The following is a 21,398-nucleotide window of genomic DNA, read 5'->3' as shown; positions in this document are numbered from 1 at the left end:
GACACATACCTGTAATCCCAGTACCTGGGAGGCTGAGAAAGGAGAATCGCAGATTTGAGGACAGCTTCAGCAAGTAGCGAGACTCTCATTAACTTAGCAAGATCCAGTTTCAAAAAAAATAGGCTGAGGGTGTAGCTTGGAGGCAAAATGCCTCTGGATTGAATCCCCAGTACTAAAAATAGGGTGCTATTTTGGGACTGTGCAAATATCTTGTTTCTAAAACACCTCACTTAATGGTTTTTATCATTTTATGTCTCTATTCCCTCCACCTTCCTGCCTATAGGTAAACATTTGTTTCTTGTTTATTTTTTTAGTGGTTAAGCAAATAAAGTTGATTTTCTTTATTATTTTATTTTATTTTATTTTATTTTGTGGCACTGGGGATGGAATCCAGGAGCATTCTACTTTCAAGCTACACCCCCAGCCCTAATATTTTTTTATTATTTATTTTGAAACAGGGTCTCACTGAGTTGCAAAGGGCCTCACTAAGTATTACCTGAGGCTGTCTGTGAACTGCGATCTTCCTGTCTTAGCCTCCTAAATGCTGGGATTACAAACGTGTGTGCTCATTCTTTTTATTTGTATATTCTGTGTTTGTGAATTCACCTACCCACTATAATTCATTTGCTACTCCTAAATAAGCCAAGTGTGGTGGTAACCGCTTGTAATCCCAGTACTTGCAAGACTGAGACAGGAAGATCGCAGGTTTGCTAACAGCCTCAGCTATTTAGTGAGGCTCTCCGCAACTTAGTGAGACTGTTTCAAAATAAAAAAATTAGAGTCGGGCGTGGGAGTACATGCTTATAATCCTAGCATTTGGGAGGCTGAGACACGTGGACTGCAGCTTTGCAGCCAGCCTCAGCTACTTAGTGAGGTCCTTCACAACTTAGTGAGACCCTTTTTTTTCCCCAGTACCTCTAAGCTACATCCCCAGTCCTATTTTTTAGTCTTTTTATTTTTGAAACAGTGAGTTGCAAAGGGCCTTGCTAAGTGAGACTGTTAGTGAACTGCAATTTCTGTCTCAGCCTCCCGAATGCTGGGTTTACAAGCGTGTGCCATGTGGCAGTGAGACCCTTTTTCAAAATAAAGAATGCCCTTGGGTTCCATCTCCAGTATCGAAAGAAAGAGAAAGAAAGAAAGAAAGAAAGAAAGAAAGAAAGAAAGAAAGAGAGAGAGATAGGGCTGGGGGTGTGGCTTGGGGGTATAGATTCCCCTGGGCCCAATTCCCAGTACCACACACACACAAAAACTGTAACTCTCTAATCATTACTGGGATGAACAATATTCATGGTCATTTGAGGACATCTCAGAGGAGCAAAACACTTGAGTTGCCTAGCATGCATATTACCAACTGAGGTCAAATAAGGAACCATAACCTTGTTTCATCTTGCTTGCTAAAAACAAGTGAGCCTTTTAAAGTGTAGTTGTGTCAGATTTTAAGAATTTTAGTGATTTTTGCACATGATTTTGCCACTTTAAGGGTCTTCCAAGAATAGTTCTTTTTCTTTTTCTTTTTGGTGGTACTGGGGATGGAACCCAGGGACCACCTCTGGGCTATACTCCCAGATCTATTTTATACTTTATTTGGAAACAGGGTCTCACTAAGTTGCTGAGAGCCTCACTAAGTAGCTGAAGCTGGCTTCGAACCTGCGCGATCCTTCTGTCTCAGCCTCCCAAGTGCGGGGATTACAACCATGTGCCACCATGCCCGGCTTCCGAGAATAGTTCTGAAATGCTGTCCAGTGTTGTTCCCAAGTCACAAGAAGGCTGTGCTGTGCCTCACTGGGAAAACATGTTACACATAAACATCCTTAGACTTGAGACATAGTGGTGTTTGGCCCTGAATCCAATGTTTCAATATTAATTATATATGTCTCTATTCCCTCCATATATATGTATAAATACATACGTACATACACCACACACACACTGTTCTCTCCTTTACTAATTTTTTTTTTTTTTTTTTTTTTTTGTCCTGGGGATGGAACCCAGGGGATTCTACTTCTGAGATACACCCCTCCTAGGGCTGGATCCTCTGGTCTCATCCTCCCGAATGCTGGGATTATAAATGTGTGCCACCAGGCCTGGCTTATTCTTTATTTTTGAAACAAGGTCTCACTAAGTTGCAGAGGGTCTCACTAAGTAGCTGAGGCTGTCTGCGACCTGCGATTCTATGGTCTTAGTCTCCCGAATGCTGTAATTACAAGCGTGCGCCACCACGCCTGGCTTCCTTTACTACATTTTGCTTATTTTTTTTTTACTTAACCATGTATCCTGGAGATCACTGTGTATAGCCTCTTAGAAATCATCCTATTTTTATAAGGCTGCATGTGTCACTTATAAACCCTGGTTTAGCTGGGCGTGGTGGCACACACTTGTAATCTCAGCATTTGAGAGGCTGAGACAGTAGGATTGCAGGTCGTGGACAGCCTTAGCTACTTGGTGAGGGCCTTTGCAATTCAGTGATACCCTGTTTCAAAATAAATAAGCGCCGGGCGTGGTGGCGCACGCTTGTAATCCCCACGCTTGGGAGGCGGAGACAGGAGAATCGCGCAGGTTCGAAGCCAGCCGCGTGCGCTGGCTTAGGAGACCCTGTTTCCAAAATGAAAATGTAAAAATAGGTCCGGGAGTATAGCCCGGAGGTAGAAGGGCTTCCAGGAACCCCAGTACCACCAAAAAATAAAAAATAAAAAATAAAAAAATAAAATAAAATAAAATAAAGAATAAAAAATAAGGCTGAGGGTGTAGCTCAGAGGTAGAATGCTCTTGGGTTTCATCCCTAGTGCCCCCCCTAAAAAAAACCCCACTATGGTTTATTGAATTCATCAGAACAAAAAAATTTTATGTGTGTGTATGGTACTAGGGATAGTACCAGTGGCATTCTACCTCTGAGTTACACTCCCAGCTCTATTTTATTCTTTTATTTTGTATTATTTTTCGGTACTGGGGATAGAACCCAGGGGCATTCTACCTCTGAGTCACACCCCCATCCCTGTTTTTTATTCTTTATTTTGAAATAGAGTCTCACTGAGTTGTGGAGGGCCTCACTAACTAGCTGAGGCTGTCTGTGAATTGCGATCCTCCCATCTCAGCCACATAAATGCTGGGATTACAAGCATGCACTGCCCAGCCTATCTTTTATTTTTTTATTTTTTTATTTTTGGTGGTACTGGAGTTCCTGGAAACCCTTCTACCCCTGGGCTACACTCCCAGACCTATTTTATATTTTTATTTGGAAACAGGGTCTCTTAAACCAGTAAGGCTGGCTTCGAACCTGCGCGATCCTCCTAAACTCGGGGATTACAAGCAGTGCCACCACACCCGGCTTCTTCTTCTTCTTCTTCTTCTTCTTCTTCTTCTTCTTCTTCTTCTTCTTCTTCTTCTTCTTCTTCTTCTTCTTCTCCTTCTTCTTCTTCTTCTTCTTCTTCTTCTTCTTCTTCTTCTTCTTCTTCTTCTTCTATTTTGAAACAGGGTCTCACTAAGTTCAGAGAGCATCATTAAGTTGCTGAGGCTAGACGCAAACCTGTGATCATCCTGTCTTAGCCTCCCAAGTACAGGGATTACAAGTGTGCGCCACCACGCCCAGCAGAGCAAGCATTTTGATGTATGGCACATTATCACTTCTCTTTCTGAAACTAGTGTTGGCTCCACCACTTGTTGGATATCTCAGCCTGAGCCAGCCATTTATTGTGTGTGTGTGTGTGTGTGTGTGTGTGTGTGTGTGTGTGTGTGTGTTACTGGGAGTGGAACCCAGGGGCTTTTCTACCTCCGGGCTATCCTCCCAGATCTATTTTATATTTTATTTGAAAACAGGGTCTCACTAAGTTGCTGAGAGCCTCACTCAGTAGCTGAGGATGGCTTCGAACCTGTTCTATCCTCCTGTGTCAGCCTCCCAAGCACGGGGATTGCAAGCGTGCGCCACCACGCCTGGCCTGCCATTTACAGTATTTGTGTCTCAGTTTTCTTATTTGTTAAACGAGGCTGTTGTGGACAGCAGAGTTAATTCAGCTGTTGTGAGCAACACATCAATTAATACACCTAAAATGCATATTAGGGCGCATGGTGCAGAGGAGGCCTCCACGAAAATGCTGGGTGGGCGGGAGTAATGGAGATATGTACCAGCTTCGAGTAAATGGAGGTCAAGTGACCACACAGAATACTTAGCGGACGTTTGTGGCGTGAGGAATGTGAATAAACAGGGCTCCCAGTAGCTCTCATAGCCTAGAAGGGAGGGAGACCTGGTCTGGGCGAGCTTGACCCGAGTGGAGGAGGGTCCAGAGCATCCTGAGGGCGCTGAGTTGCTCGGTGATGCACTAGACTAGGGAGGCACTCCCACCCAGGAAGGACCCGCCCATCCTTCAGTCTCTGGCTGCTAAGAGCCGGGCCATTTCCACTCGCAGACTGCCCAGGTCTGGAGACGTGGCGTAGTGGGCGGGGCCTAGTCCACTCGGGGGCGTGGTCTGAGCGGGGCCAGGGGCGGGGCCGCGGTGTTGGCGCCAAATTGTGAACATGGCGCCGGAGCGGTTGCGGAGCCGGACGATCTCCGCCTTCAAGCTGCGGGGCTTGCTGCTCCGAGGGTGAGTCGGCTTGTGCAATTTACTCCGCGGGGCAGCGGGACACCCTGCGCATGGGGACTTGACCCTTAAAAAGTCCTAAAAGGCGAAGTCTATTTGGCACGATCATTTTTGTGTGTGTGTGTGCTAGGGCTTAAACGCAGGAGCTTTCTACCTCCGATCTACACTCCCAGCTCTTTTTATTTATTTTTTATTTTGAAACAAGGTCTTGCTAGGTTGCAAGTCTAAAAACTTGAGTCTTGCAATTGCTGAAGCTGGTCTTGAACCTACGATCCTCCTGTCTCAGCCTCCTAAATACTGAGATTATGGGCGTGATTTGCTACAATCTTGAGGCTGAAGAGTGTTCCTAAATTTCCCGGACGTGGGCGTAGGCGCGGAGGAGAAATGTTTCTTCCCGGCACGGCGAGACTCTTCCGCACACGCCCCCCTAGCCCGAGAATTGGCGATCTGGGTTTAGCTGCTGGTTAGGACTGAGACAGGGCCGCTTTCAGCTGGAGGAAGTGTGGACCCTGTGCAGAGCGAATTATAACAGTGTTACTCCACACTGTTACTGAGACACCAAGTGAGAGCCCTGGGAGAGCTCCCCGACCATCTGTAGTTGCAGAGGTCATGCGCCTCTCAACGCTGCCAGTTTTGGATTAGTTATTATTTTCTAGATAATGAAAAAATGGGTAGATTTTAAGCATGTTTTCAGGTGTCCACTTGGCGTTGTTTTTTTTTTTTTTAAGATTTCCTTGATAATTTCTCTGAAAGTCAGGTTTCTTGATCATACCTGTGTTTTTAGGACTTACAGAATGAACATTCCAAGATCTCTCTTGTTAAATTAGTTCTGTATTTTTATAATGCAATATTTTACACATATTTAAATACCTGTTGAACTGGACTTTTTTTTTTTTTTTTTTTTTTTGCGGTACTGGGGATGGAACCCAGGGGCATTCTACCTTTGAGCTACCCCCCCAGGCCTATTTGTAATTCTTTTAAAATTTTATTTATTTATCTATTTTTGTGTGTGGTACTGGGTATCAAACCCAGGGGCTTTTCTACCTCCGGGGTATACTCCCAGACCTATTTTATACTTTATTTGGAAACAGGGTCTCACTAAGTTTCTGAGAGCCTCACTAAATACCCAAGGCTGGCTTTCAACCTGTGTGATTGTCCTGTCTCAGCTTCCCAAGTGCTGGGATTACAAGCTTTCGCCACCACGCCTGGCTCATTCTTTATTTTAAAACAGGGTCTCACTGAGTTGCAAAGGGCCTCACTAAGTAAGAAGAACTGTGATCTTCCTTTCTCAGCCTCCCAAATACAAGCATGCCTCACCACACCCAGCACCATAAATTTTATTTTTAAAATTACACTAGAGTAATTATTCCATTCCTTTTGCAACTCATAGGTCCAAATTGCCCTCAAACTTTGAGGTTAAAATGGCATACATATGTTCTGCATTTTCTGTGGGTCAGAAATTCAGGTATGCTGTAGTTGGGTCCCGAACTTCAGCTTTTTTTTTTTTTTTTTTTTTTGGTGGTACTGGGGTTCCTGGAAGCCCTTCTACCTCCGGGCTACACTCCCAGACCTATTTTTTACATTTTCATTTTGGAAACAGGGTCTCCTAAACCAGCGCGCGCGGCTGGCTTTGAACCTGCGCGATCCTCCTGTCTCTGCCTCCCAAGCGCGGGGAATACAAGCGTGCGCCACCACGCCCGGCCGAACTTCAGCTTTTTTCAAGGGCTACACTTAAGGCGGGGTGATCTCAAATGTCAGACTGGCCAGCATTCACTTCCAAGTTTATTCAGTGGTTGGCAGGATTTGATTCCTGGTAGGTTGAGCAGTTTGCTTGTTTAGTGGTATTGGGGATTGAACCCAGGTTCATTCTACCTCCAAGCTACACTCCTACCTTATTTTTTATTATTTTAAAAAAGGGTCTTGCAGCCGGGTGTGGTGGCACACACTTGTAATCTCAATATTTGGGAGGATGTGACAGAAGGATCGCAGGTTTGAGGACAGCCTCAGCTACTTAGTGAGGCCCTTTGCAACTCAATGAGACTCTGTTTCAAAAATAAAAAGACTAGAAAATAGAGCTGAGGGTGTAGCTTGAAGGTACAATCTATCCCTAGTACCGCCAAAAAAAAAAAAAGGCTGGGGTTTACATCAGAGGTAGAATGCCCTAGGTTCAATCTGCAGTAACACACACACACACACACACACACACACACAGCAGGATGTGACAAGGTAGAAAGAAGGTAGGAGGAAATGACCATACAAAGACCCTGAAGCAGAGCAGCAACAGTAAGGCCAGAGCCACTGTTTGAGCCTGATGCTACATGACAGATGCCAGATCCTATTTGTTTGTTTGTTTGTTTATTTATTTATTTATTTATTTATTTATGGTACTGGGGATGGAACCCAGGGGCTTTCTACCTCTGGGCTATACTCTCAGACCTATTTTATATTTTATTGGAAACAGGGTCTCACTAAGTTGCTGAGAGCCTCACTCAGTAGCTGAGGCTGGCTTCAGACCTGTGTGATCCTCCTGTCTCGGCCTCTCAAGCGCGGGGATTACAAGCGTGCACCACCACACCCGCCTTGAGGTCAGATCCTATTTGGCTTTTCAGGTTCTGGTCCATCCTAAGAGCTGTCACCCAGATTAATGTGTGGTTTTAGGAATTCAATCAGCAAATATTTATGGACCACCTTTTTTTTTTTTTTTTTTGTACTGGGAATTGAACCCAGGGACATTCCACCTCTGAGCTACACCCCTATATTTTAATTTTTACTTTTTTTTTTTACTGAACTTGGTATGGAATCCAGGGGCAATCTGCCTCCGAGCTATACACCCCAGCCCTGTTTTTTATTCTTTATTTTAAAATAGGGTCTCACTGAGTTGCAGAGGGCCTCACTAAGTAGCTGAGGCTGGCTCAAACCATAATCCTCCTGTCTCAGCCTCCCAAAAAGCGTGCACCACCACACCCGGCTAATTTTTTTATTTTTACAGTTAAAAACAGTGATGAAATTATTAGAACTCATTTTGAGCAAATGTATTAACAATTAATATATGAGTATTGTGTTCAGGAAGTGGTGCCTGACATTAAGGCAAATTCCTTAAAAGTAAGGTAATAAATAATGCTAGGTTCAAATGATGTATCAAACCTGTATACAAATAGACATATCACATTTATATATATATGTGTGTATATAAATTTATATGTACATATATATATATATACATATATATACATATATATACATATACATGATTTTCTAAACAATTTCAGAAGGAAGGGGAGCCTGTGGCCATGGAGGACTGGTCCAGGCAGCCCCTTGGAGGAAGGAGTGGGTCGGGCTCTCAGAACTGTTGTGCAGGCACAGGATAGAAGGATGGAAGGAGAGTACTGCTTGAAGGGAGGAGTGAATGGATCTTAATTTCAAGGCCACATTGATAAGTGTTTGCCACTTTTGTGTGTGTGTGTGTGTGTGGTACTGGGGTTCCTGGAAACCCTTCTACCTCCGGTCTATACTCCCAGACCTATTTTTTACATTTTTATTTGGAAACAAGTTCTTTTAAGCCAGCACTGGCTGGCTTTGAATCTGCGCGATCCTCCTGTCTCCGCCTCCCAAGCACAGGGATTACAAGCGTGCGCCACCATGCCAGGCTTGTTTGCCACTTTTTGACATAAAATTTTTAGCCTTTACTTACCAAAGCCCTGCCTTCTCTTTTCTTGTCTTCTCCTATCAGCGAAGCTATTAAGTACCTCACAGAAGCTCTTCAATCCGTCAATGAAGTAGAGCTTGAGGATACTCTGGAAAAGATCATCGATGCAGTTGAAAAGCAGCCCTGTAAGTAACATTTTTTGCTAACTCTCAAATTGTCAATATAGCGCTATGCAAGTTAGAGTCTAGATTTATTTATTTATTTATTTTATTTATTTATTGGTAGTACTGGGGGTGGAACCCAGGGGCTTTTCTACTTCTGGGTTATACTCCCAGAAGTATTTTATATTTCATTTGGAAACAGGGTCTCACTAAGTTGCTGAGAGCCTCACTAAGTAGCTGAGGCTGGCTTCGAATCTACGTGATCCTCCTGGCTCAGCCTCCCAAGTGCTGGGATTACAAACTTGTGCCACCACGCCTGGCTTCTATATGAATTTTAGCATGGGTTTTTCTATTTCTGTGGAAAACAATGCCACTGGTGTTTCGATAGGGATTGCATTGAATATGTAGACTGATTTAAGTGGTTATTGTCATTTTCTTTTCTTTTTTTTTTTTTTTTTGGTGGTACTGAGAGTAGAACCCAGGGGCTTTCTACATCCGGGCTATATTCCCAGACCTATTTTTTTATACTTTATTTGGAAACAGGGTCTCACTAAGTTGCTGAGAGCCTCACTAAGTAGCTGAGGCTGGCTTCGAACCTGTGCGATCCTCTTGTCTCAAGCCTCCCAAGCGCTGGGATTTTAAGCGTGCGCCACCACGCCCAGCTTAGAGTCTAGATTTAAATAGAAGCTGAAGATTCTGTATTAAGATGCTCCAGTGTCTGTGGGACGCGTGTGGTAGCGTTTCTCTTCATGCGGCTAGTTCAGTTCCTTCCTCAGGATCTTCCCCTGGAACCCTTTACAGTCCCTACCTCCCTGGTGGAGACCTCACAGCCATCTTTCCAGCCCTATTTTTTATTCTTTATTTTGAAACAGGGTCTCACTGAGTCACAAAGGGCCTCACTAAGTGGATGAGGCTGTCTTTGAACTGTGATCCTTCTGTTTCAGCCACCAAATGCTGGGATTACAAGCCTGCGCCACCACGCCCGGCTTGACTCCTGAATTTGATCAGGTTCCATATGGTCACTTTTGTCTCTCTGCATACCTGTTGCTGTGTCTTACGATAGGTTCCCTTAAATGTTTGGGAGAAAAAGAGGAAAGTGAGCAGGGTTAACTCCCTGTCTCTTGCTTTCTTCAGAGATCTGTCAATTGAATATTTCATCTGATACCACAAGCATGGGCCTACAAAGGAGAAATCCTTTTCTTTTCTTTGGGGAAAAAATGTCCAGTCTCTAGTGCCCTGAAGGATAGAAGTGGGTGTGGTTCACTTTCATGTTGTGTAGAAGCTAATGTCTTTGATTATGTGGGAAGTAACATATTCCATGATACAGGAGAAAATGTTTTATCACATTTTTAATTCTTTTGTTCTTTGGTACTGGGATTGAACTGAAGGGCATTTTACCTCTGAGCTACATCCCCACCTCTATTTTATTTTTATTTTGAGACAGGGTTTCTCTAGGTTAATGAGAGTCTCACTACTTGCTGAGGCTGTCCTTGAACCAGCAATCCTCCTGACTCAGCCTCCCAACCAAGTACTAAGACTAAAAGCATGTGCCACTGCGCCTGGCTTATGAAGAAAGAAAAATCAAGAGTTTATGGAAATGGTTTTAGAACTAAATTTATACTAGGAGATAATTACCAAATGAAGGCATTTCACTTTATATTCAGATATTATAATTGCAATCAAGTATGGAAAATTAAGATATTTGAGACAGAGCTATCGTTATTGTTCTGCTATAAGGCTTTTTTCCTCCTGAAACTATACAGTTTGAGCATACATAATCTGAAAATCCCAAATCAGAAATGCTCCGGAATCCAAGACTTTTTGAGCACTAACATGATAGCACAAGTGGAGAATTCCACACCTGACCTGATGTGACAGTCCCAGGCGGCCTACACGTATTGTGTGAAATTACCTTCAGGCAGCAGGGTTTGGTGATACCCACCTATAACTCTAGTAGTTGGTTGGCTGAGACAGGAGGATTGCAGGATCCAGACCAACTTCAGCAACTTAGACCCTGTTTCAAAATTTAAACAAAAGCCTGGAGGTATAGCTCAAAGGAAGAAGATCCCTGGTTTCATTTCCCAGTACCCCTGCCCCCACAAAAGAAATTACCTTCAGGCAATGTATATAAGGCATATATAAAACATACAAGAATTTCATATTTAGATTTGGGTCCCATCCTCAACATAGCTCATTATGTATTTGCAGATGTTCTAAAATCCAAAAAAAAAAAAAAAAAAAAAAGAAAGAAAAGAATCAGAATTCTGGGCGTAGTAGCATACACTTGTAATCTCAGTATTTGGGAGGCTGAGACAGGAGGATCACAGGTTCATGGCCAGCCTCAGCTACTTAGGGAGGCCCTCTGCAACTTAGTGAGACCCTGTTACAAAATAAAGAATAAAAACTTGGAGGTGGAATGCCCTGGGTTCAATCCCCAGTATTGCAGGGGGAAAAAAAAAAAAAAACAATCTGAGCATTTCTGATCCCAAGTATTTTATTTGTTTGTTTATTTATTTATTTTGTGGTACTGAGGATTGAACCCAATGATATTCTACCTTTGAAGTACACACCAGCCCAATTTTACTTCTCATTTGGAAACAGGGTCATGTTAGGTTAATAAGAGTCTTACTACTTTCTGAAGCTGTCCTTGAACCTCCATCCTCCTATCTCAGACTCCCAAGTACTGGAATTACAGGCATGTGTACCATGCCCAGCTTCCAAGTATTTTATTTATTTAATTAAATTATTTATTGGAAGCCGGGTGTGGTGGCACATGCTTGTAATCCTAGCATTCTGGAGGATCGCAGTTCGCGGCCAGCCTCAGCTATTTAGTGAGGCCCTTTGCAACTCAGTGAGATCTGGTTTCAAAATAAAGAATAAAAAATAGGGCTGGGGTGCAGCTTGGAGGTAGAATGCCCCTGGGTTCTATCCCAGTACTGGGAAAAAAAAAAAAAATTTATTTACTGGTACGGGGGATTGAACCCAGAAGCATTTTACCTTCAAGTTACACCCCCCCAGCATGATTTTATTTCTTATTTGGAAAAGGGTGTCACTAGGTTGCTGAGAGCCTCCCTAAATTGTGGAGGCTGGGTTTGAACCTGTCTTGTCGTTCCAAGAACAAGCATGTGCCACCACACCTGGCCAAGTATTTTATTTTTTATTTTTTTGGTGGTACCGGGGATGGAACCCTTCTACCTCCGGGCTACACTCCCAGACCTATTTTATATTTTTATTTGGAAACATGGTCTCTTAAATCAGTGAGACTGGCTTCGAACCTGTGCAGTCCTCCTGTTTTGGGGATTACAAGCGTGCGCCACCAAGCCTGGCAATGGCCAAGTGTTTTTATAAGGGATACTGAATGTATTCCCAGAATTAGCATTTACATATTATTTTCAGGAAAAGAGCTATCTGTGTAAAGAGCTAAATTTTTATGCCTGTTTTTAAGTATCTGACTTTGAAATTCTCTTTTTAGTGTCATCAAACATGATTGAACGATCTGTAGTGGAGGCGGCAGTCCAGGAATGCAGCCAGTCGGTCGACGAGACCATGTACGTGGACAGAATTAACTTTGCCCCTCCTTCTTTGGGGGTGTTGAGAGAGAGAGAGAGAGAGAGAGAGAGAGAGAGAGAGAGAGAGAGAGAGAGAATTTATATATATATTTATATATATAAGCATATATATATAATTTTTTTTTTTTCGGTACTGGGGATGGAACCCAGGAGCATTCTACCTCTGAGCAATACTGCCAGCCCTATTTTTTATCCTTTGTTTTGAAACAGGGTCTCACTGAGTTGTAAAGGGCCTCATGAAGTAGGAGTTCATTGAGTGTATAAATAGTGATGAACAATTCTATAGCGGTAGTTGGTATTTCTGTGTTTCTTTTTAAGTGACAGCCTCCATTATAAACCTCATTTTTTTTTTTTTTTTTTTTGTACTGGGGATGGAACCCAGGAGCATTCTATCTCCAAGCTATACTCCCAGCCCTATTTTTTATTCCTTATTTTGAAACAAGGTCTCACTAAGTTGCAGAGGGACTCACTAAGTAGCTGAGCCTAGCCTTGAAACTCAATCCTCCTGTCTCAGCCTCCCCAATGCTGGGATTACAAGCGTGTGCCACCACGCCCAGTTAAAAATCTCATTATTAAAGGACTCATCTTTGATGTTTTTTCCCTAGGGTGTAAGATTATAGTGTTGTTTGTACTATTACTGACTTTTGCTGCTTTACCATCCATTCTGACTTTATATTCTGTGTGCTGGAAATGAACTGAATTAAGTATCAGAAGTATTATTTATTTTTGTGTCAGGCAAGTGATCAGTCCAGAGAAGTTTAGTGATTGATTAACATTGGTCACATAGTGAATGGCAGATGAGGGTAATAATTTGGGGGATTTATTTCTCCGAGTGCCCTTTTTTCCTTTCCTCCTTTGAATATGAGACTTTCAGATTCATGGGAGGAAAACATGTAGAAGAATGGACAGAGAGGTGGGGGTTTTATTGTTTGTTTGTTTGTTTGTTTTTTCGGGTCTCGGGATAGAACCCAGGGGCATTCAACCTCCAAGCTACAACCTTTGCACTATTTTTTATTTTTTTATTTTATTTTATTTTTCTGGGGATAGAAACCTTCTACACACCCAGACTTGTTTTATATTTTTTTATTTGGAAACAGGGTTTCTTAAGCCAGTGTGGCTGACTTCGAACCTGCGCGATCCTCCTGTCTCCACCTCCCAAGCGCGGGGATTCCAAGCCTGCCCCACCGCGCCCGGCTTATTCTTTATTTTTGAAACAGGGTCTCACTAAGTAGCTGAGGCTGTCTGCAAACTGTTATCCTCTGGTCTCAGCCTCCCGAATGCTGGGATTACAAACGTGCGCCTCCACGCCTGGCTGACAGGGTTTAACTTTAACCTTTTTTTTCCCTTTTTGGGCCAATGGAGATGATTGAAAGTAGTTATGAATCTTATTTTGGTTAGTAGTTGTTAATCTTTTCCCATTAGAATTGATTAGAACTATGAACAGAAGAGAGAAAGAAATAGAGAGAGAGAGAGGGAGGGAGGGAGAGGAAGAGAGAGAGAGGGAGAGAGACAGAGAGAGAAAGAAAGAATGAAATAAGCCCAGCCTGGTGGTGCTTGTAATACTAGTACTTGGGACTTAATGAAACACTGTTTAAAAAAAAAAGCCAGGCATGGTGGTGCATGTTGGTAATCCCAGTACTTGGGCTGAGAAAGAAGGATCATAGGTTTGAGGCCAGACTCAGCTACTTAGTGAGGCCCTCTACAACTTAGTGAGACCCTGTTTCAAAATAAAGAATAAAAAATAGGGCTGGGAAGTAAATAGTAATCCTAATACTTGGGAAGCTGAGACAGGAGAAATATAGGTTCAAGGCGAACCTCAGCAACTTAGTAAGACCCTCTGTTATAATAGAAAATAAAAAGTAAAATAGGGTTGGGTATGTAGCTTGGAGGTGGAATGCCCCTGGGTTCAGTCCCTGGTGTGTCACCCCCCCAAAAAAAATCTGAATACTTGGGAAACTGAGAGACAGGAGAATCACAGATTCCAGGCCAGCCTCAGCAACTTAGACTTAGACTCTCAACGACTTAAGGAGAACCTGTTTCAAAAACAGAAAATAGGGATGGGTGTGTGGGTTGTAGGTAAAATGCCCCTGGGTATAATCCCCCATCCCCAGATAACAACAACCATAATAATGAGGGTAAAGTTTTTAGATTGCACAGTATCCTTTTTTTTTTTTTTTTTGTGGGTCTGGGGATGAAACCCAGGGGCATTTGACCTCTAAGCTATACCCCCTGCCCTATTTTTATTCTTTATTTTGAAACCAGGTGTCACTGAGTTGCAGAGGGCCTCACTAAGTAGCTGAGGCTGTCCGCGAATCGTGATCCTCTGGTCTCAGCCTCCCAAATGCTAGGATTACAAGCGTGCGCCACCACGCCCGGCTTGCACAGTATCCTTTCAAGATACAAGAAAGCATTCTCAATACTCTCAAGAGAAAAAATTTGTCACTTTATTTATTTATTTATTTTTGTGGTGCTGAGGATTGAACCCTGGGGGCATTCTACTTCTGAACTATACCCCCGGCCCTATTTTTTTTTTTTTTTTTGGTGGTACTGGGGGTGGAACCCAGAGGCTTTCTATCTCCGGGCTATACTCCCAGACCTCTTTTATTTATTTATTTATTTATTTATTTATTTATTTATTTATTTATTTTTGAAACAGGGTCTCACTAAGTTGCTGAAAGCCTCACTAAGTAGCTGAGGCTGGCCTCGAACCCGTGAGATCCTCCTGTCTCAGCCTCCCAAGTGCAGGGATTACAAGCGTGCGCCACCACGCCCGGCTTCCCCGGCTCTATATTTTAGTCTTTATTTTTATTCATTTATTTATTTTTGGCAGTACTTCTTTTTTTTTTACGGTACTGAGAATGGAACCCAGGGGGATTCTACCTCCAAGCTATACCCCTAGTCCTATTTTTATTTTTTATTTTGAAACAGGGCTCAATGAGTTGTAAAGGGCCTCACTAAGTAGCTGAGGCTGGCTGTGAACCCCAATCCTCCAGTTTTACCCCCCCAAATGCTGGAATTGCCAGTGTGCACCACCAAGCCTGGATCTTTTTTCAGTATTGGAGATGGAACCCAGGGGCATTGCACCTCTGAGCTACACCCCCAGCCCTATCTTTTAGTCCTTTTTTTAAATTTTTGAAACAGGGTCTCACTGAGTTGTGAAGGGCCTCTCTAAGTAGCTGAGGCTGTCCAAGAACCATGATCCTCCGGTCTCGCCTCCTGAATGCTGGGATTACAAGCATGTGCCAACATGCCCAGCTTCTATTTTTTATTCTTTATTTTCAAACAAGGATCTCACTGAGTTGCAGAGGGCCTCACTAAGTAGCTGAGGCTGTCCGCAAACTGTGATCCTCCTGTCTCAGTCTCCCAAATGCTGGGAGTATAAGCATGCACCACCATGCCTGGTTTTCCTATTTTATTATTATTATTATTATTATTATTATTATTATTATTATTATGTGTGTGTGTGTGTGTGTGTGTGTGGTCCTGGGGATGGAACCCAAGGGCATTCTACCTCCAAGCTATACCCCCAGCACTATTTTTTTTTTCTTTATTTTGAAACAGAGTCTCACTGATTTGCAAAGGACCTCACTAAGTAGCTGAAGCGGTCCTCAAACTGTGATTTTCCTGTGTCAGCCTCCCAAATGCTGGGATTGCAAGTGTGTGCCACCATGCCTGGATCTATTCTTTATTTTGAAATAGGGTCTTGCTAAGTTGCAGAGGGCCTCACATGATAGTTGAGGTTGGCCGTGAACCTACGCTCCTCCTGTCTCAGCCTCCCAAGTACTGGGATTACAAGTGTAGGCCACCATGCCTGACTACTTTCTTATGATTATTGATTTTTGTACTGAGAAGTGAATCCAGGGGCATTCTACTTCTGAGTTATACGCTCAGCCCTTTTTCTTTTTATTAAACAGAGTCTCACTAAGCTGGTGAGGTTGGCCTCTAGCCATCAACCTTCTGTCTTAACCTCCCAAGTACTGGCCTTCCAGGCCTGTGCCTCCATGCCTGGCTCCCGATGTTATTTTTAACACTGTAAGAAAGTGTGCGGTGGCCTGAGGAAATACGCGGAGTATGATAAAGCATTGGAATGCAAGTTATTATGTTCACTTAGTACACTTGCATTTTAGTAAATCACATCTGTGTTTTGTGGGATGTTTTTCAGAGAGCATATTTTCAATATCATCGGAGCTTTTGATATTCCACGTTTTATATACAATTCAGAAAGGAAAAAATTTCTTCCGTAAGTATACTATTAATTTTTTTTTATTTATTTATTTTGTGGTGCTACACCCCCAGCTCTATTTTGTATTCTTTACTTTTTTTTTTTTTTTTGGCGGTACTGGGGTTCCTGGAAGCCCATCTACCTCTGGGCTACACTCCCAGACCTATTTTATATTTTTATTCGGAAACAGGGTCTCTTAAGCCAGCACGGCTGGCTTCGAACCTGCGCGATCCTCCTGTCTCCGCCTCCCAAGCGCGGGGATTACAAGCGTGCGCCCCCACGCCCGGCGTTTTTTTATTCTTTGAAACAGGGTCTCACTGAGTTGCAAAGGGCCTCACTAAGTAGCTGAGGTTGTCCTTGAACTGAGATCCTCCTGTCTCAGCCTCCCAAATGTTGAGATTATGCTGACCCATCTATTGATTTTAAGTTTATTTCAGGTGTACCTTTTTTTTTTTTTTTTCAAAAGGGATATATAGTCTTATGTCTCACTTTTTGCCTACCTTTGTGTTTATGATAGTAAAAAATAAGTGTTTCTTTTTTCTAGTCTGTTAATGACCAACTACCCTGCTCCAAATTTATTCGGAACAGCAAGAGATAAAGCAGAACTGTATCGTGAACGATACACCATTTTGCACCAGGTAAGTTGGAGAGGGGATACACCACGTAAACTTGGGAGAGACAAGAGCCTATTTCAGCTTCAGGAAATCTCAGGGATATATATTTATTTAATTTTTTGTGGCACTGGGGATTGAAGCCAAGGTCATCCTACCTCTGAGGTACCCCCTCGCCCTATTTTATTTTTATATAAACAGAGTCTTGCTAGTTTGATAAGAGTTTCACTACTTGCAGAGGCTGTTCTTGCGCCTGTGATCTCCTGTCTCAGCCTCCTAAGTACTGCATTACGAGCATGCACCACCATGCCTGGCTCCTCAGGGATATTTAAAGGGTATAGTTTTTTAATCCAAAGTTGGTCTTTCACCAGAATATTCCTGGGTTCTCTGTAATTGAGACCATTGAGATAACAGTTTGTGGACAGTCTCAGCTATGTAGTGAGACTGTGCAACTCAGTGAGACTCTATGTGAAAAATAAAAAAGAAGCCAGGCCTGGTGGCGCACACTTGTAATCCCAGCATTTGGGAGGCTGAGACGGAAGGATCGCAGTTCGAGGACAGCCTTAGCTACTACTTAGTGAGGTCCTTTGAAACTCGGGGAGACCCTGTTTCAATAGAGAATAAGGCTCGGCGTGGTGGCGCACACTTGTCATCCCAGCTCTTGGGAGGCTGAGACAGGAGCATCGCACAGGTTTGAAGCCAGCCTCAGCTACTGAATGAGTTTCCCAGCAACTTAGTGAGACCATGTTTCCAAATAAAGTATATTAAAAAAAAAAAAAAAGTTCTGGGAATATAGCCCCGAGGTAGAAAAAACCCTGGGTTCTACCCTCAGTACCACAAAAAAATAAATAAAATAAATAAAAAATAGGGCTGGGGGTGTAGCTCAGAGGTAGAATGCCCCTGGGTTCTATCCCTAGTGCTGCAAAAAATAAATTAAAAAAAAAAGAGTGACTTAAAAAGTAGGGCTAGGGGTGTAGCTCAGGAGTACAATGCCCCAGGGTTCAATCCCCAGTACTGAAAAAACAAAAACAAACAAACAAAACAAAACAAAACAAAACGAACTGCAACCATGAGGCCCTGAGAGAGGTGATAGAGAGAAGGGAAGAGGAGAGGATTTGGGCGCTGGCTAGGATGGCAGATGTGCTAGGAGGTTTCAGGGAGGAACAGATGTCCGCAGGGCAGACCCTAAGAAAAGACTCCAGAGCTGAGCACTGAGGATGTCTGTTCCCTGCTGCTTGTCACCTACGCAGGTTGAGAGCTGAATCTTCTCAAATACAGCTCTGCCTGTGCCATGGTTTTACATAGAATTCTTTCAAGGAACTTTACTGTTATTGAATTACATACGAGTTATTCTTGGTAGGTAAGTTCTTTCACACATCTATTTTTGGCTCAATATCTATTTTTCTATTAGTTGTACAGTGCTGGAGCCAAAACTGAAAGGCAGGATGTTTATTTCTTCTACTTCTGTGACTTTGCCAACCTGTTGGCAGTTCTTCTCTCTCTCCCCACTGTGAAACCTTCCTTCCTTTGTACATTCCTTCTTTTTCAAGTCCTTCTTGATCTCCAGCTGGCTGCGGTTTCCTCCTGCTTTCCACACTGAGAAGTTTCTCTTCTATGCAATTTACGAGGATGGACCCTGCTTGCATTCAGGGTGCTTATCTCTGCAGAATGCAAACTCCTTGTTTATTTCCTCTGTCACATTCAGCACAGTGTTTTATTGGTTTTGTTTTGTTTTCTCTTTTTTCTCTTTTCTCTTTGTGGAACTGGGAATTGAACCCAGGGGCATTCTACCTCCAAGCTACACCCCCAGCCCTATTATTTATTTATTTATTTATTTATTTATTTATTTATTTATTTATTTATTGTGGTGCCGGGAATGGAACCCAGGGGCATTCTACCTCCAAGGTACACTCCTAGCCCTATTTTTTATTCTTTATTTTGAAACCGGGTCTCACTGAGTTGCAGAGGGCCTCACTAAGTAGCTGAGGCTGTCTGCGAACCACGATCCTCTGGTCTCAGCCTCCCGAATGCTGGGATTACAAGCTTGCGCGACCACGCCCGGCTGAATCTTCGTTTTAAATGTCTGCTTGAGTAACTCATATGAATCTTTCTTTTTTATAGAGGACTCACAGACATGAATTATTTACTCCTCCGGTGATAGGTTCTCACCCCGATGAAATCGGAAGCAAATTCCAGGTTAGAACATTACCCTAATTATATAGGGCGTATAATTGTATGAGTTTAATATTGAATGCTTAATTTTAACTCTTTGCATTGTAAATGAAAACTGCAACTGTTTTGTAACTAACTGACCTGACTGGCCTACAAAATAATGGTTCTCTCCATCCCTCTTGTGATCACCACACACTTGTTCAACTAAAATGTACTGTATAGTTAGAGTGAAAAAAAAATATTTAAGGTACAAAGGAAACACTGGATTCAATCCCCCACGCCAAAAAAAAAAAGTTCTGTAGAATCTTTTTTTTTTTGGTACTGGAGATTAAGCCCAGGGGTATTCTGCCTCTTGCTACACACCCCCTCTAGCCCTATTTTTTTTTTTTTTTGAAACAGGGTCTAAGTTACAGAGGGCCTCACTTAGTTGTTGAGACAGGCCTCGAGCCTATTGATCCTCCTGTCTCAGTCTCCCAAGTACTAGGATTACAGGTGTATGCACCACATCCAGCTATGCTTTTACTTTTTTTTTTTTTTTTTTTTGGTGGTACTGGGGGTGGAACCCAGAGGCTTTCTACCTCCAGACTATACTCCCAGACCTATTTTATATTTTATTTGGAAGCAGGGTCTCACTAAGTTGCTGAGAGCCTCACTAAGTAGCTGAGGCTGGCTTTGAACCTGCGTGATCCTCCTGCCTCAGCCTCCCGAGCGCGGGGATTACAAGCGTGCGCCACCACGCCCAGCTATGCCTTTACTTTTTATCAGCAGAAAACATGTTACCTCTCTTCTCTGTCCCTCACGTTTCAGCAACCCTAGGACTAGTCCATGTTTTCTCATTGATTCTATAAATGGTGCTTCTAGCCTGGCATGGTGGCAGTATGCCTGTAATCCCAGTACTTGGGAGGCTGAGGCAGGATGATAAAAGGTTCACGGCCAGCCTCAGCTACTTAGACACTCCGCAACTTTAGTTCACCAAAAAAAAGTAAAAGTGTGTAGTCCACTTCTATCCTCTTATACTTTGGAAAGCAGTTACCAAATAGTACTATTACTTTTATTCCAGCAACACGTGTGGCCACTGTCAGTCCATCTGTGTGGCTCTGTCCCGCCTCTGTAGCAGGAAGGATATTCTAGGGAAGAGTTCTTAGCTATTACTTCTGTCTGGCCTCACCATTTCCATTCAGGCTCTAAACAGTTTTTTTTTTTTTTTTTTTGGTACTGGGGATTGAACCTACAGGCATTTTACCTCTAAGCTACACCTCCAGCCCTATTTTATTTTATTATTATTATTATTATTATTATTATTATTATTATTATTTTGGTGGCACTGGGGTGGAACCCAGAGGCTTTCTACCTCCAGGCTATACTCCCAGACCTATTTTATACTTTATTTGGAAGCAGGGTCTCACTAAGTTGCTGAGAGCCTCACCAAGTAGCTGAAGCTGGCTTCGAACCTGTGTGATCCTCCTGTCTCAGCCTCCCAAGCGCGGGGGTTACAAGCGTGCGCCACCACGCCCAGCTCCTATTTTCTTATTTTATTTTGAAGCAGGGTCTTGCTTGGTTGATGAGAGTACGACTACCTGCTGAGGCTGTCCTCGAACCTGCGATCCTTTGTTAGACAGAATTTATTATGCTAAGAACATAAACAAATTCATCTTGGATGCCAGCACAGCAAAGAGAAAATGATTTTAGCATTTGACAGTTTCTGCTTTTCACTTGAAGTATAAATTGTATTAAGTTTTGGAAATTGACATTACTTATATCTCCTTACCAGAGACCATCTTCTACATGTGTTTTTCTCCTGTATATTAGGTTTCCTGTGGTGACTCAGATGCCCACAGTCTAAAAGTATATTTCTCTTCTCCTCTTTGCCAAAGTAGCTTTGAGACTTAGCTGATCTTTTGTTTGTTTGCTTTGGTGCTGGGACTTGACCACCACGCCTGGCAATAATATAACTTTTTAAAAAACTAGCTTTTGGCTGAGCATGGCAAACTAGCTTTTGGTGGCACATGCTTATAATACCAGTACTTAGGAGGCTGAGACAGTGGGATTAAAGGCTCAAGGATAAACTCAGTAGTGTAGCGAGACTCAGCAACCTAGCAAGACCCTCTGGGTTCAATCTCCAGTACCACAAAAAGCAAACAAAACAAAACAAAAACAACACTTAGTTTTTGAGATGTAATGAGTAAGTAAAATAAATGGATAGTCTGTATTTTAAAAAATAAATGTACTTGTTATTCAGAATGGCATGTTATGAGGCTTTCATTATTGGTAAGGGCCTGAGTTGACTGGTATTTCTTTAGGCATAATTCTTCCAGTCCATTGTACACCTTTTAAAGGGTAAAATTAAACTTACTAGGTTTTTTTTTTTTTCTACTATAAGGTACTTGTGAATACTGAAATGTGAACCCCAAATGTATTTATAAAAAGATTAGTTTCCAGGCTG

At 42.7% G+C, this 21,398-nt stretch overlaps 1 protein-coding gene across 1 annotated transcript in view; it reads left to right on the top strand.

Moving 5' to 3' along the window:
• Positions 1-4,509: 4,509 nt before the first annotated feature.
• POLE2 (DNA polymerase epsilon 2, accessory subunit) overlaps positions 4,510-21,398 on the top strand; it is a gene marked incomplete at both ends in the record, with an annotated part of 32,966 nt that continues 16,077 nt past the window's right edge. The window contains 6 exons of the mRNA XM_080707404.1: positions 4,510-4,577; positions 8,305-8,405; positions 11,854-11,929; positions 16,113-16,190; positions 16,717-16,810; positions 18,905-18,979. Coding sequence (XP_080563530.1) covers positions 4,510-4,577; positions 8,305-8,405; positions 11,854-11,929; positions 16,113-16,190; positions 16,717-16,810; positions 18,905-18,979 — 492 coding nt within the window. The remainder of the gene's footprint in view (positions 4,578-8,304; positions 8,406-11,853; positions 11,930-16,112; positions 16,191-16,716; positions 16,811-18,904; positions 18,980-21,398) is intronic.

Source organism: Muscardinus avellanarius (assembly GCF_963383645.1).
Source record: "Muscardinus avellanarius genome assembly, chromosome: 12".
NCBI lineage: Eukaryota > Metazoa > Chordata > Mammalia > Rodentia > Gliridae > Muscardinus > Muscardinus avellanarius.
Note: the sequence above shows the minus strand (reverse complement) of the source record. Positions and strands in the feature narration are given on the sequence as shown.